Source organism: Thamnophis elegans, chromosome 12 (genome assembly GCF_009769535.1).
Source record: "Thamnophis elegans isolate rThaEle1 chromosome 12, rThaEle1.pri, whole genome shotgun sequence".
NCBI lineage: Eukaryota > Metazoa > Chordata > Lepidosauria > Squamata > Colubridae > Thamnophis > Thamnophis elegans.
This window is the reverse complement of record NC_045552.1, coordinates 43,070,648-43,085,292: the sequence shown is the minus strand read 5'-3', so window position 1 is coordinate 43,085,292 and position 14,645 is coordinate 43,070,648. Positions and strand designations below refer to the sequence as shown.

General features: G+C 40.7%; 1 protein-coding gene across 2 annotated transcripts in view; it reads left to right on the top strand.

Annotated features, from left to right (window-relative positions):
- Positions 1-14,645, top strand: part of FNDC3A (fibronectin type III domain containing 3A) — a 72,304-nt gene that overhangs the window by 5,824 nt on the left and 51,835 nt on the right. For both annotated transcript variants that reach the window (XM_032227309.1, XM_032227310.1), the window contains exon 2: positions 13,837-13,976. In XM_032227309.1, coding sequence (XP_032083200.1) covers positions 13,881-13,976 — 96 coding nt within the window. In that variant the 5' untranslated portion in view covers positions 13,837-13,880. The remainder of the gene's footprint in view (positions 1-13,836; positions 13,977-14,645) is intronic.

The window sequence follows — 14,645 nt, the reverse complement described above, 5'->3', positions numbered from 1 at the left end:
TCAAGAAAGCCTCTGGATCTTGGGGAGGGCGAAAATGGAACAATCCATTTCTGAACTTCTGGGGAGGGCTGGCAGATATGACTCTGTATGCCACCTATGGCACGCATGCCATTGGTTCACCATCACAGTGTTATAGGCTTTCCGTGCTTCCTTGAATCTCCCAGAGTTGGGAAATTGTGGCTCATAGGACTCAGATTCTTAATAAATATGCTGCTCGAGGAATACATGGTATGGCAGCCTGTGTTAGTCCCAATTACACTATTACCTTGGAATAAATGTCTGTAATGAAGCTGGATTAATGTGCTCATTCAGATAGACTTATAATATCTGAGCGATCAAAACTGTCATCTGACTCACAGCGATCGTTCCGTTGAAGAAGTATGCAACTTATCACCACGATCATCTGCCTATAATGTCAGAAATGAACTTGATGCCTGAAGGACATCTAGGCACACAATCTGAACAATGTAGGATGGCCTCAAGGAAGCATTCCTCCTCAGTTTCCCCAACATTACTTTAGCTTTTGTAATGCTAAAAAAAAAGGTTCGTGCGTACATTTCATGAACACATAAAATGAAAGCAAGAACACCACCACCCCTGCCTTTCAATACTTTTGGATGGGAGTGGAGGAGGGTAGTGGACATGGAAAGAATGTGTACAAGATAGAGAAAGATAGCGGACACAAAGAGAATGTGTTGACTAACAGAGTAGGATGGAGGATGAGTTTGGGAAGAAAATCTAAACATAAAATTAAGAAGCACTGAAAAGGTGGCTCAGTGGCTAAGACACTGAGCTTGTTGATCAGAAAGGTCGGCAGTTTGGCGGTTCGAATCCCTAGCACCGCATAATGGAGTGAGCTCCTGTTACGTGTCCCAGCTTCCGCCAACCTAGCAGTTCGAAAGCACATAAAAATGCAAGTAGAAAAATAGGAACCACCTTTGGTGGGAGGGTAACAGCGTTCCGTGCGCCTTCAGCATTTAGTCATGCTGGCCACTGCAGGTGCATTGCAAGTGTCAGCAGTTGCATGAATGGAGGTGGTCCTATACTTGCATTCAAAAGGATTTTTGACAAATGTCCTTGTGAAAGACTCTTGAATAAACTATCGTATTTTTTGGCGTATAAGACACACCTTTTTCCCTCTAAAAAGAGGCTAAAAATTTGAGTGCATCTTATACACTGAATACAGCATTTTTTTGCCTTCCGAAACGCCTCCCCCTTCACCAAAATGGCTGTGCATAGCTTTTAGAAGGCTTTCAGAGAGCTCCTGGGGCCTGGAGAGGGCAGAAATGAGCAACAAACCGCCTGTTTTTTTGCCCCCCAGCCCCCAGCAGCACTCTATAAGCTTCCTAAAGGGTATCCATGCCCTTTTTTTAACCAAAAAAACCAGACCCATTTTCGCAAAAAACAAGCCATTTTTTGCTCGTTCCCCCCCCCCCCCCGGAGTACTCTACAAGCCTCCTAAGGGCTATTCATGCCCTTTTTTAAAAAAAAAATAATACAGGCCTGTTTTCATGAAAAATGGGCCATTTTGGGGAGGTTTGCAGAGTGCAAAAACATTTCAAAAAAATTTCCTCTTCAAAACCTTGCTGCGTCTTATACTCCAAAAAATACGGTAGTTGAACTATGGTTCAGCCAGGCAGGGTGGAGGCCTCAAGCAGGGAATTAGCCTTGAATTGTAAGAGATCCAGGACTGCTCCCATGCATCTGTCTGTCTTCCCTTCCCAAGCTCCATGGAACCTCATCTATCTGTTCCTAAGGGAAGACAAGCATTCTGGGGAGATTTTGGTATTATAGGTCTAACACAAGAAAGTGGTCAATGCGTATGGATCTGCTTACTTGCGACTGACGACTGTGGAAAACACAGAACAGAATAAATGGGCAGTTTCTCACATTGGAGGGAAGTGCAAAGTAGTGTCCCCCAAGGATCTGGTTTAGGCCCATGTTCAACTTGTTAATAAATGAGTTTAGTCAAGACGTTTCCAATTAAATGACAAAATTGGCAGATGACACAATTATTTTCAGCTAAGACATAAGGGAATTGTGAAGAGCTCCAACGAGATCTCTTCCAACACTGCTTAGATCACTAAATGGCAAATGCAATTTAATCTCTTCCGGCACGATGATAGGCAGTCACTACATACTAGATGCATGGGAGCAGGAATGGCAGGGGGAAAAAAAACATTTTCATATTCTCTTCTAATTAAATATTAAGTTTCACTTTAATAATATGTAACATAAGTATTTTTCTAATTTAGTTAATGTATCCTTCTGAGTAAGTATTTTTTTAAATTGAATTTTAAACTTGATTACAGTTTGGAGTGCTGTGGATTTCATAGTTGTTTATTGAGTGTTGAGCCAGTTTGGTCTTAGTGGTTAAGGCACCTGGCTAGAAAGTGGGAGACCGGGAGTTCTAGCCCCACCTTAAGCATGAAAGCCAGATGGGTGACTTTGGACCAATCACGAGAATACTGTTGAGTTCTAGTTCCACTTTAGGCATGAAAGGTCGCTGGGTGACTTTGAGCCAGTCACTAGGAAAATGTGAGTTCTAGTTCTGTCTCAGGCATAAAAGCCAGCTCAGTGACTTTGGGCCAGTCACCAGGAGTTCTAGTCTCACCATATACATCTCACTGTCTGGCTGACCTTGGAGCAATCACACACACTCAGCCCAACTCACCTGACAGGAATATCATTCTCGGGGAAAATAGGAGAAGAAAGTTAAGTTGGATGTGTTTGCCATCTTGAATTATTTGCCAAAAAAAAAAAGGCAGAATAGAAATAAATAGAATTAAAAACATGCTCAGTATACAGGAGTATCAGGCTGTTTGAGCCATACTGTAGGGTTTATTCTAGGAGTGTATTTGATTTTTAAGGTACCCTACAACTTTTACCTGTAAATAAGATTGATTGCCATACAATGCAGGGAGGAAACACTGATTTAGAATCCAGAGTTTGGAACCGTGATGGCGAACCGATGGCACGCATGCTCAAAAGTGGCACGCGAAGCAATGTTGCCTGACACATGTGGCCTTGCCTGTTTGCCTTCCGGGTTTCTGGCACGCATGCGCATGTGACGGTCATCTGCCCTTTGCGTACGGGGCAGTGCCGAAAGCCGGCCTGCCCATGTGTGCTGGCCAGTTGATTGTCATGTGCACTAGAACCCGGAAGTTTGGCTTTTTCAGAGCGCGGCCCCGATGAGAGCACACATGCGCGTATGACATTTCCGCAAGTGCCAAAAAGGTTTGCCATCATTGGTTTGGAGGTATCTAAAAGCTCTGCTGATGAGGATTACAGTAGAAGAAGAGGAGAGGTTTTCCGCTGTTTGGTTTCACTCAAGTTTTAAAAAATGCCTCCCTCTGATTATAGGCAAAGAACAGAAAAGATTTTTGATCTCTGGATGCTAGTATTCTATGTTAAGGGACAAAGAGTTTCATTATTTGTATGTGTAGTGGATTATAATGGCTGTGAAGCCCAGTTGGGATTCAACAACTTTAACTGAACTGGCTTATTTTGCTTATGCTACAAGATTCTTAAGAAGATACTTCTTCTAGGCCATCTGAATAGAATGGAATGGAATAGAATAGAATAGAATAGAATAGCAGAGTTGGAAGGGATCTTGGAGGTCTTCTAGTGCAATCCCCTGCTTGGGCAGGAAACCCTACACCACTTCAGACAAATGGTTATCCAACCTCTTCTTAAAAACTTCCAGTGTTGGGGCATTCACAACTTCTGGAGGCAAGTTGTTCCACTGATTTAATTGTTCTAATTGTCAGGAAATTTCTCCTTAGTTCTAAGGTGCTTCTCTGCTTCATTAGTTTCCACCCATTGCTTCTTGTTCTACCCTCAGGTGCTTTGGAGAATAGCTTGACTCCCTCTTCTTTGTGGCAGCCCCTGAGATATTGGAACACTGCTATCATGTCTCCCCTAGTCCTTCTTTTCATTAAACTAGACATACCCAGTTCCTGCAACCGTTCTTCATATGTTTTAGCCTCCAGTCCCTTGAGAAATTAGAATTCTTCATAACTGCAGATACTCAGCCTTGATTCCTCTGCATATCTAGAATACCTTCTACCATTCAACTCTTCCACTCTTCCCATCATGATCTGAGCTCAGTTCCCCTCTCTATTTGAGACTTTTCAAAAAGTGTTGTCCATGTTACTTCATAATGGATTTACATCTTTTAGTAATAGCAGTGCGAAATAAGGAAATGAATATTGAGATGTTTAGGATGCTGGCTTGTGCTGTGAAGCTGCAGGAAAGACACTAACCCATGCTTTGGGAATACTTAATCTCTATTAACTGTTTTCATCTCTTCCTCTGCTCTCATATTTATCTGCCCTCTTCAGTGGTTGCAGGTAATCTCAACCAGTGTAGCGTGTTCCCCCGAAAATAAGACATGGTCTTACTTTCTTTTGACTCCTCCCGAAATAAGTGCTTGGCCTTATTTTTGGGGAGGTCTTACTATTTTTGAGGTGCAGGAGGCGACGAGCGTGGTCACCTCATGGCCGCTGCTGTGTTGCAATATTTTCGGGGAGGGTGTCAGTTTTCCAAATAACATCCAAAATTAAATCAGAGTCCAAGGCAAAGTATTTTAGGGTAGATTTGGGTTAATGTCAGGGTTCCCAGATGTGCCAACATGACTCACTTAATAAATTGGAACTTTGAGCAATACTTTGCCTTGGACTCTGATTTAATTTTGGATGTTATTTGGAACCCTGACAGAGGGCTTATTTTAGTGCATTCGCTCAAAAGCCTGATTGGGTTTATTATCCAGGGAGGTCTTATTTTCGGGGAAACAGGGGAGGTAGGTGGATAGGTAGATAGATGGAGGGAGGAGAAAGAGGTTTCTACCTTTCCTGATTTTGACTCATAGCCTCTGGCCTAAGGACTTCCTATTGATCTAATATGAATTGATGCCTATGCAATACTGTGATTGAATCTCTGAAGTTATAGTATTTTGATCTTGATTAGTTGTTAGTTTGTGTTCAAGTTCCTTAGCCTGTGTGCTGTACATGTCTAGATCATATACAGAACCATAGATCTGAGTAAACAGATCATACTTCCCTTCACAATAACTTTTCACTTTCCTCCCTTCTTCTAGGTAAAAGTTTGTGCAAACCTTTCCCACAATTGCTCTATAAAAACCCTGGCATAATTCTTTCTCCTGGACTATGACCGTACAATATCGCTAAGCACCGTATGCCTTGCTTTTTATAACTGACAAGCACAGAAGAAACATCCATGGTTTTATAGTGAAAAATGGATTGGTCCCAAGTTATGACAGTGGAAAACTGAAGGGAACAGAGGAGTGTTAAACTCACAATAAAATTGTGGTCTAATGGAAAAGGCACCAGACTAGAAACTAGAAGAGTTGTGAGAGTTCTAGTCTCGCCTTCGATATGAAAGCTGGCTCGAGGATTTTGGGCCAATCACCAGGAGACTATGAGTTCTAGTCCCGCCTTAGGCGTGAAAGTTGTCTCGGTAACATTGGGCCAATCACCAGGAGCCTGTAAGTTCTAGTCGCGCCTTAGGCATAACATTTGGTTGGGTGACTTTTGGCCAGTCATTCCCGCTCAGCCCAATCCACCTTGCATGGTTACTGTTTTGGGAAATTGGAGAAGGAAAGAAGATTAGGTATGTTTGCCGCTTATTTGTAAGAATAATAAAGGTGGGATACAAATAAATAATTTAGAGCTGTGATTTTATCCAATGATGTAAAAATACCACAAAATACTTCTGATCACAATCGTATGTATATCAGGTTTGGTATTCTTACTTTGATTTTGAGGAGTCAAGATACAGTAATAAATATTGAGGGAGAAATATATATTGAAATTTCTTCTAGAGAGAGAGAGCGTGCATTTGTGTTTGCAGGAATTAAAAAGTTTTAACAACCTTTGGTGGTTTATTCCTCCACCAAAGGCAAAATTTTAAGGCATATTAATTATCTTTTTGACTACATTTGCTTTTGAAGCAAAACTTAAGAAACATTTTTAATGATTATTTGCAAACCAATGGCATTTTCCGTATAGAAGCCAAGTATTATACACAAAAGAGAGGCCATATAAGGTCTCCCGGGAAATATTTAAAATTATTTCTAATGATTTAATAATAATAAAAAAAACATGCCTTCAGTTATGAGCAGATTGCTGTTATGGAAAGTATGGGGCCTTCCCATCTCTGCCTCCCAAAAGTTAAGTTATAACTAGGTTCCTGTCAAAAGATAGTTATTTGCCTGACCTTTTTTGACATTTGGAATATGTAAATCATTTTGCCTGAAGCGCTTCTGTGTGGTCTCCCTTGTAATGTGAGAAAAAATGTTGAGAATCTGATAAAATGAGATTATCAGAAAGTGGGCATGAAATAGTAAAGGAGTGATTGTGTTTTGATACTGATTCTTTTTGGGCTCTGTTCATAAATGAGCAACTATCGACTACTACAAGTGTTGCTTTCACATTCCAAAGTAAGCTTTAGGCAATCTTATAATGTACATTCCTGTGTTTGGAGAATGGTGAGATGCTGCTTAAAGAATGTTCTCTCCATCTATTATTGGTGTCGTACTAGCTGGCAGGGATGAAATGTAGACATGAATCCCACAACAAACTTTGAACCATCTCAGTACCCAACAGATTGAGGACAGTCTTTTCTGCAAGCTGGGCTAGATCAGGTCAGTTTTATTTGGCTGAGAGTTAGATTTGTGGCTGTGTGTGTTGTGGGTGTGTGCCTTGTGGTTAGTTTATTGACTCCTGGCGACTGCCTGGGCAAGTCCCTATATTTTTCGTAGAAGATTTTGGAAGTCTTTTGTCTCTTTTCTAGGGCTGAGAGAGAATGATTGGCCCAAGGTCACCCAGCTACCCTTGTTTCCCTGAAAATAAGACCACCCTGGATAATAAGCCCAATTGGGCTTTTGAGCACATGTGCTAAAATAACCCTCCCCCAAAAATAAGCCCTCCCTGAAAATATTGCAGCACAGCAGCAGCCATGAGGTGACCACGCTCGCCGCCTCCTGCACCTCAAAAATAATAAGACCTCCATGAAAATAGGGCCAAGCACTTATTTCGTGGGCCAAAAGAAAATAAGACCCTGTCTTATTTTTGGGAAAACACGGTAGAACTCATGGTCTCCTGGATTCTTGCCTGGTGCCTTAACCACCATACCAGACTGGCACTAGCATACCATGCCATTCAAAGCTTTGAACTTTTGGCTTTGAGTTCATTGTCAGCATATGCCCTCAGGCATACGATAGCCGAATTATCAATTAATGAATGAAGAATTGGCAAGGTACATCAAGCCAACGCTTGGGAGACTCCTTACACTTACTCTTCCTCCTCCCCTCCTTTGGCATATGCCAAGATTCCCATGAAGGTGGTTTCTAAGCATTAGAGCATTGCTTTCAATGTGGATGCCTTCTCAGTCCAAATCCAATACTCTAACCACTGCACTACATTGACTCTCGGGTGAAACCAAGTCATCCAGTCTTTATTAAAAGGGTCTAGAGGTATTAATAAATTGCTCACTGTAGTTGTTTGTGCAAATAAGAAACTGGCAGCTAGTGTGTGGGTTGTATGCTTAGATGCTTTGTCTGGGTTCCTACCACTCGTTCTTTGACTGACTGGCGATGAAATTACAAAATTCCATGAGTTATTTACCTAAGAATGAATGCGAACATGTAATTTGGCTTTTGCAAACCACAGATGTCCTCATTAAATCCCAGACTAGTTGGATTGCCAGCGTTACAGGAATGTCAGTCCTAGAACTACTGAGAATGTTCCTAATAGAAAATGGAACCTAGAATAACAAAGAGTTGGAAGGGGCCTTGGAGGTCTTCTAGACCAACCCCCTGTTCAAACAGGAGACTCTATATCACTTCAGACAAATGGCTGAAATAAAGTCTCCTGTTGTCCTTCTCTGGTAATTGAAATTAAAGAATATCTAGAACTTGGCTTCTTTGATGGGCAGTATATGAATATATATAAAACATTGAAACAAAGCTCAGTTTTGATCTTATTCCTGTTCTAATAGTCCATTGATTACTATTGCAGACACATGAAAAAGTTACTAACGCATTTTAAATACTTTCCTTTAGACAGTAGAGTTTGGCTGCCTGTCATCAGTTTTTCTTAAATAGTTCTGTGTTGAGTCTTTCTCCATTCTCCAGTGTGGCTGTCCAAAGAGTTGCAGTGTATGTTACCTTGAGTATGTTCAGGGGATTTTGGTAGTTCATTTTGTTGTTAGTTGCAAAGTTGTGTCCCACCCATCACGATCCCATGGACAACATTCATCCAGGCCTTCCTGTCCTCAACCATCCTCTGGAGTCCATTTAAACTCATGCTTAAATACTTCAATGACTCCATCCAGCCACCTCCTTTTCTGTCGTCCTTTTCTTCTTTTGCCTTCAATCTTTCCCAGCATGAGGCTCTTCTCCAGGGAGTCCTTCCTTCTCATTAGGTGGCCAAAGTATTTGAGTTTCCTCTTCAGGATCTGGCCTGCTAAAGAGCAGTCAGGGTTGATCTCCTCTAGGACTGACCAGTTGGATGGCCTTGCAGTATAAGGGACTCACAGGAGTCTTCTCCAGCACCATAGTTCAAAAGCTTCCATTCTTTGGCGCTCACCCTTTCTTATGGTCCAACTTTCACAACCATCCATTGCAACTGGGAAAACCATAGCCTTCATTATATGCACTTTTGTTCGCAGAGTGATGTCTCTGCTTTTTAGTATGCTGTCTAGATTTGCTATAGCTTTCCTCCTTAGTAGCAAGCGTCTTTTAATTTCTTGGCTGCAGTCCCCATCTGCGGTGATCTTGGAGCCCAGGAAAATAATAGTGAAAATTGAAATTTAAGCATTGGAAGTGTAGATCCAAAGGCCCATGTGATGTCAAATGGCAACTTTCAAAGCCTTGTTTAAGTCTATGTGTTTTGAAGTGAAACAATAGCAAACTTTTCACAGCTTTTTAAAACTACTGTTCTCATTGGTGACTAAATATTTTTTCAACTTCATCAAACTTTGCAGTTATTTTTAAAGGCTTATATTTTAATGATTGCCACTAGAGATTGACATTTTGACTTAGTTGGCTGTTCTGGTTATCATAGATTAATTGGATGAGTAGAGTTATCTTCCACTGGGATATATCCTAGCAGCTGTTAAATTAAATGGGAACTATACTGGTCACTGCTTAAGACGAGGCATTTGATCCTTGAGTTATTTTGCTCGCTTTTAAGGTACTACAGATTTTTTTCATTGAAAAGGCTGTGTGTGTGTGTGTGTGTGTGTGCGCGCGCATACACACACCTTCAAATTTACAAATAGGCTTTTGTTACAGCCCAAGTGTCAAAATTTAATAATGGAGTAGTGCTTACTGAGCTGGTAAATATTTGGTAAACTGACCTCCAGGTCTGTTGAAGACCTGTCAACCAATACAGTATATGAAGCATTAATGTTAGAAACCCTTTGTAAAATTTTAAGTACCGTTAAGAAAGAAAGAAGAAATAGCCATGTCTCACAAAATACACAAATGAAGGTTTGTTTCCCAGATTTGATGATGGCATTTATAGAAATGGCATAAATATTGGTTTTCATTGACTAGAGCTGGTGGGCATGAATCTGTCTCTAGTGATGTGCAATGGCTTTTCTCAAGGACTAATTCCATACACTGTGCTTGGGATTTTATTTGTCCCTTGTTTATTATTTTACATTTCGTTGTATATTCTTTTGTGAGCCACTGGGAGTCTTGTCTTCGAGACAGGGTCTATTGCGATTAATAAACAAACAAAAAATCCGAAATAAATAACCTTCTGTATTCAGGAACATGACTCCCAAGTTTTTTATTTATTTGTTTGTTTGTTTTACCATCCGTCTCATTTAGAGGCGATTTTAGGCAATATAACCTTCCATTTGCATTAAATTCCTCTTCCCCCACCCCCTCTTTTTCCTGGAAATATTCTTGGGGTTATATACTAACTTTAGAATCAGAGCTCAAACTCAAAGCTTGTTTGGATTTGGACTTAATGAGAAGCAATTCACTACCAGATCTTAGACATTTTACATTATGGCAGTCACAAGATTCATTTTTCAGTTCGATAAGCCATGATTTAAGATGACTGGCTCTTAAACAGGCCAGTTTTTGAAGTTTATGAGAAGTGGTGCATTCTGGGAACAAGGATCACGTTTAGCCTTTGCATAGCACCTGGGATTGTTTTTGTGTACCTGGTACCTTGTTCTTTCAAAAGTTCTATAATGAAAGCTGGTGTTACCAGTTTCGATCAAACTCACTTGCCAATGTCTCTAAGGTGACAAAGTAGGGGATCTTGCCAAGAATTCTCAGGGAAATGGGTGCTTTACTGCGACACAATTAAAGTTAATAATAACAGATAACAGATTAACAGAGTTGGAAGGGAACTTGTAGGTCATTTAGTCCAGCAGTCACCAACTAGATCTGTGGACCACGGGTGGTCTGCAAGAAAATTTTAGGGGTCCGCAGAAAAATTATTTGCATTTTTGATATTGCACTAAATACAATTTATCTTTTTAAAAATTCATATTAGTAGTCCGTGGGATTTAAAATTATGAATTTAGTGGTCCCTGAAGTCCTAAAGGTTGGTGACTCCTGATCTAGTCCAACCTCCCGGCCAAGCAGGAGACCCTACACCATTTCTGACAGATGGCAGTCCAGTCTCTTCTTGAAAGTCTCCAGTGATGAAGCTCCCACAACTTCTGTTCCATTTTTTGATTGTTCTCACTGTCATAAACTTTCTCCTTATTTCCAGGTTGAATCTCTCCTTGATCAGTTTCCATCCATGATTCCTCATCTGGCCTTCAGGGGCTTTGGAAAAGTTGCCAGACAGACATGAAATATACAGATTGTCCTCAATTTACGACCACAGTTGAACCCCGGATTTTTGTTGCTAAGCAAAACATTTGTTAAATGAATTTTTCCCCATGTTACCACCTTTTTTTGTGCCACAGTTGTTAAGTGAATCACTACAGGTCTTAAGTTAGTAACAGGGTTGTTTAAGTGAATCTGGCTTCCCCACTGACTTTGCTTGTCAGATGGTCGCAAAAGGTGTGCCCACCTGACCATGGGACACTGCAACCGTCATAAATATGAGTCGAGCATCTGAACTTTGATCATGTTATCATGGGGATACGGCAATGGTTGTAAGTGTGAAAGATGGTCATAAGTTACTTTTTGCAGTGATGTTGTAACTTTGGTCACTAAATGAACTGTTGTAAGTTGAGGACTGCCAGTATGTCAGAGGAAATAGATTTTTCCCCCCTAAACGCGTCTGTAAAGTTTTCTCACCCCACCCCCAATTTTTATTTTGTTGGGAAATACTATTGGATTTGGGGAGGGGGTTGGACTAGATGACCTACAAGGTCCCTTCTGACTGTTAATCTGTTATCTATTTCCCAATAGGCTAAAGGAGAGAATTGGGTCACAGTGTTTTCGTACTTTCCTTGAAGGTGATCTGCATTTTAGTTTCTGTTTATCTGGAAAAGTATTTCCTTTCTCTTGGAACCAATATGGTTCCAAGAGAACCATATTGTGGTTTCAATATGATTGCTAGTTGATTTTTTAGAAGTACCAGCAAGAAGCAGTTCCTTAACAGGAAAAGAGAGAGCAAGGCAGGTTGATTTCAGAAATTCCTTAAAAGTCCCCTGCAGAGTTCCTTCATTTATTCCTCCTGCTTTGCATCTCTCTCTGTCCCTGTTTCTCTGTCTCTGTCTCTCTCTTTCATTCTCAGTTCCACTTTCTGCATCACATTTTGGTTATGGGCTGTGGAGCTTCTCTACAAGCATAGTACAATGTTTTTTTTTAAAAATTAGCTATCGTGCAACTGATCCTCCTGCAATGAAGATCTTGAGTGGATTTCTTAAGTGAGAAAGAAAGATGCACTTTCAAGAATGTTTTAAGCCTGTTTCGAAAACATGTTTTCTGTGGGACTTGCCAGAAGAAAACTGCAAAGGGTCTTAGAAGAAACATTTTGGGGGGGACTTCTAGCACTCAGGTTTCAGGCTGGGGTATTACACAGAAACTACCTTGGTCATATCTTGACTTACCTGTTCTACTTCTCCCAGTGGGAGAGTGTGAAGTGATTATGTGGGTGCATGATACATATTTTTCAGTGCTTTTTTAAAAAATCATTTTTACATGCACTTGAGTTTTTGCATTGGTGGTGTTTTGTTTTGACACTGATAGCTGTCCTGAGTCTCGTTTTTTGGGGTGGGGGGAGATGCCATATGACCCACACAGACAAAGCCCTGATGATGCTACCTAGTTGGGTCGTGAAATGTATACAAGAAAACAACTAAACTCAGAGAGCACTAAGGACCTCACACAGATCTGCCTGTGGCTAAGATGACTCTTAGATGTTCAAGCATAATAATGTTTCTGAAGTGGTGGAAATTTCTATCTAAATGTTGCTCTGGAATGTTTGTTGGAAACCTTGACATGGTATTTTTAACGATCTGATTAAATTCTTATGGCAGGGTTCGGCAACAGTAAGCACTCAAAGAGCCATTTGGACCCGTTTCCCACAGAAAAGAAAACACAGGGAGCCACAAAACCCTTCCCATGCCTGACTATTTCCTGAGCAGCCCCAGAACTAGCCTATGTAGTTGAATTAAACATTCTGTTTTCTTCTGGAACTTTTATTTTCTTGGATTTATCCATGGTTGGCCTACCGGGGGTTGAAAAGCTCAATAAATCCCGTGCCGGCAGGTATCACACATTGGCGGTTGTGACGCATATTTTGAGCGACAGGGAGCCGCAGTGGAGGGATGAGAGAGCCACATGCGGCTCGAGAACTGCAGGTTGCTGATCCCTGTCTTATGGGAATGGACCACTTGTAAATGGCTTATCTGCTCCCAGCCTTTGCAATTCACTTCTCCCTTTCTCTCATATGGTGGACACTGTATAGAGAGCAGGGGTGTCCAAACTTGGGAACTTTAAGACTTGTGGACTTCAACTCCCAGAATTCCCCAGCCAGCCTGGCTGGGGAATTCTGGGAGTTGAAGTCCGCAAGTCTTAAATTTCCCAAGTTCGAAACCCCCTGGTTTAGAGCTTCTGTAATAACCCCAGGGGCTGGTTAAGAAACCGTGCTATACATCTAAATAATGCGGTAACCTATTTTTTCTCTTGTGTGTCCAACAAATCCTTTGCTTTTTAGAAAAACCTTCTTCATGCAAAAAGTGCCTTATAATGTGCTAGAAACCTCAAATGTGGAAATAGGGACACCGCACACCACCTGACTTCTCCTTCCAGTCCTCCAAACTGCCACCTGTATCTCAAATGTTTCAGGCATGTTTTTCACAGCCAGTTATATTTTTAAACCAGTAATTTGAATGCTTGGTTAGTTCCCAGAGGACTTTCCTTGATTTGCACTGTATTTTCTTCTTCTTTTCTTTTCAATATGCCAGTGGAGGGTTGAAGTAGGTTTTATTGAAAGAAGAGTCTGAAGAGCCACATTTTTTGACAAAAGGTGTGGCTTTTGGAAAACTGCCTTTTTATTTCACTGTTGATAAAGTTGCTTGCCATAATAGCGGGATACTGTTGTAATTAGTACCAGTTTTCTGCACAAACTCTGAAAAGAATCAGCGAAGATGTTGTGTTTAAAGTTAGGGGAAAGCTTTCATACTGGCTCTTGTTGCTGACTCTTGTTCTCTGCTGGATGTTGCCGGTAAGATGCTGGTCCTTTTCTATTACTGATGTTTGACCTTTTGCTTTGGGATTTTTCTCAGTAGGTGGATGGTTTTTTCAGAAGCCCAAAGCCCCAGAGATAATTCAAGCCGTACCATAATAAGAGCCTGTTGACATCTGAAGCCGCATTTCTGTTTTCCCAGGTAGCCGATCTGAGAGAAACCATTGATGATCGGTCCTTTCACTTATGATGGCAGACCAGCCACCTCCATTAGAAGCCACACCTATTTTGAATGAAGTGCCACTTCTACCTCATATGGTCAATGGGGACACTACACAACAGGTAAGTTGACCTGCGCAAGGCAGGAATCTTCAGAATGTTCTCTTTTGCAAATGCTCTTTTGCACAAGTTCTGTTGTCACTTTAGGTCGTAGATAATGGCTTAACATGGCTAAGCTCCTTTGGCCACAGTTTATTTAGCAAAGGATGTTTTAAGCAAGGCATGGCTTAACAATCTCTTCGGAATCTTTGGAACATAATTGATTTTTATTAAAATTGGATAACAAGTTCCAAAGTTCAACATGGTTGTCATTATGTATAACAACATCAGTTCCATTCCTTCTCTGTGTGCTTGTTAACTCTGAAAAATTAACTAGATGGCAATCAGATGTAATCATAATTTAAAAACAGTGGGAAAAATGGCCATTCTCTAGAAGTCTGTGATTACTATAATTAAACTATTGCCGTAAAATGGAGAATATTCTGTTTTATAAATTCAGTGCCTTAAGGACAGGAAGAATCATGTTGTCATGTGATTTTCTAAAACTATGAGAGTTTAAGGAACCGAAAATGTACGAAGCTGTTTATGCCAGATGTAAAATGGTATTTCTGTCTAGATACATATAGAATCTCCCATAAATGCAAATCTAAAGTATCCATGCTCTGATCTAAAATAGCTTTTTGCTGGCTGATCATTTTTCTTTACTTTTATTTTCTTCGTTTTAGGAAATAC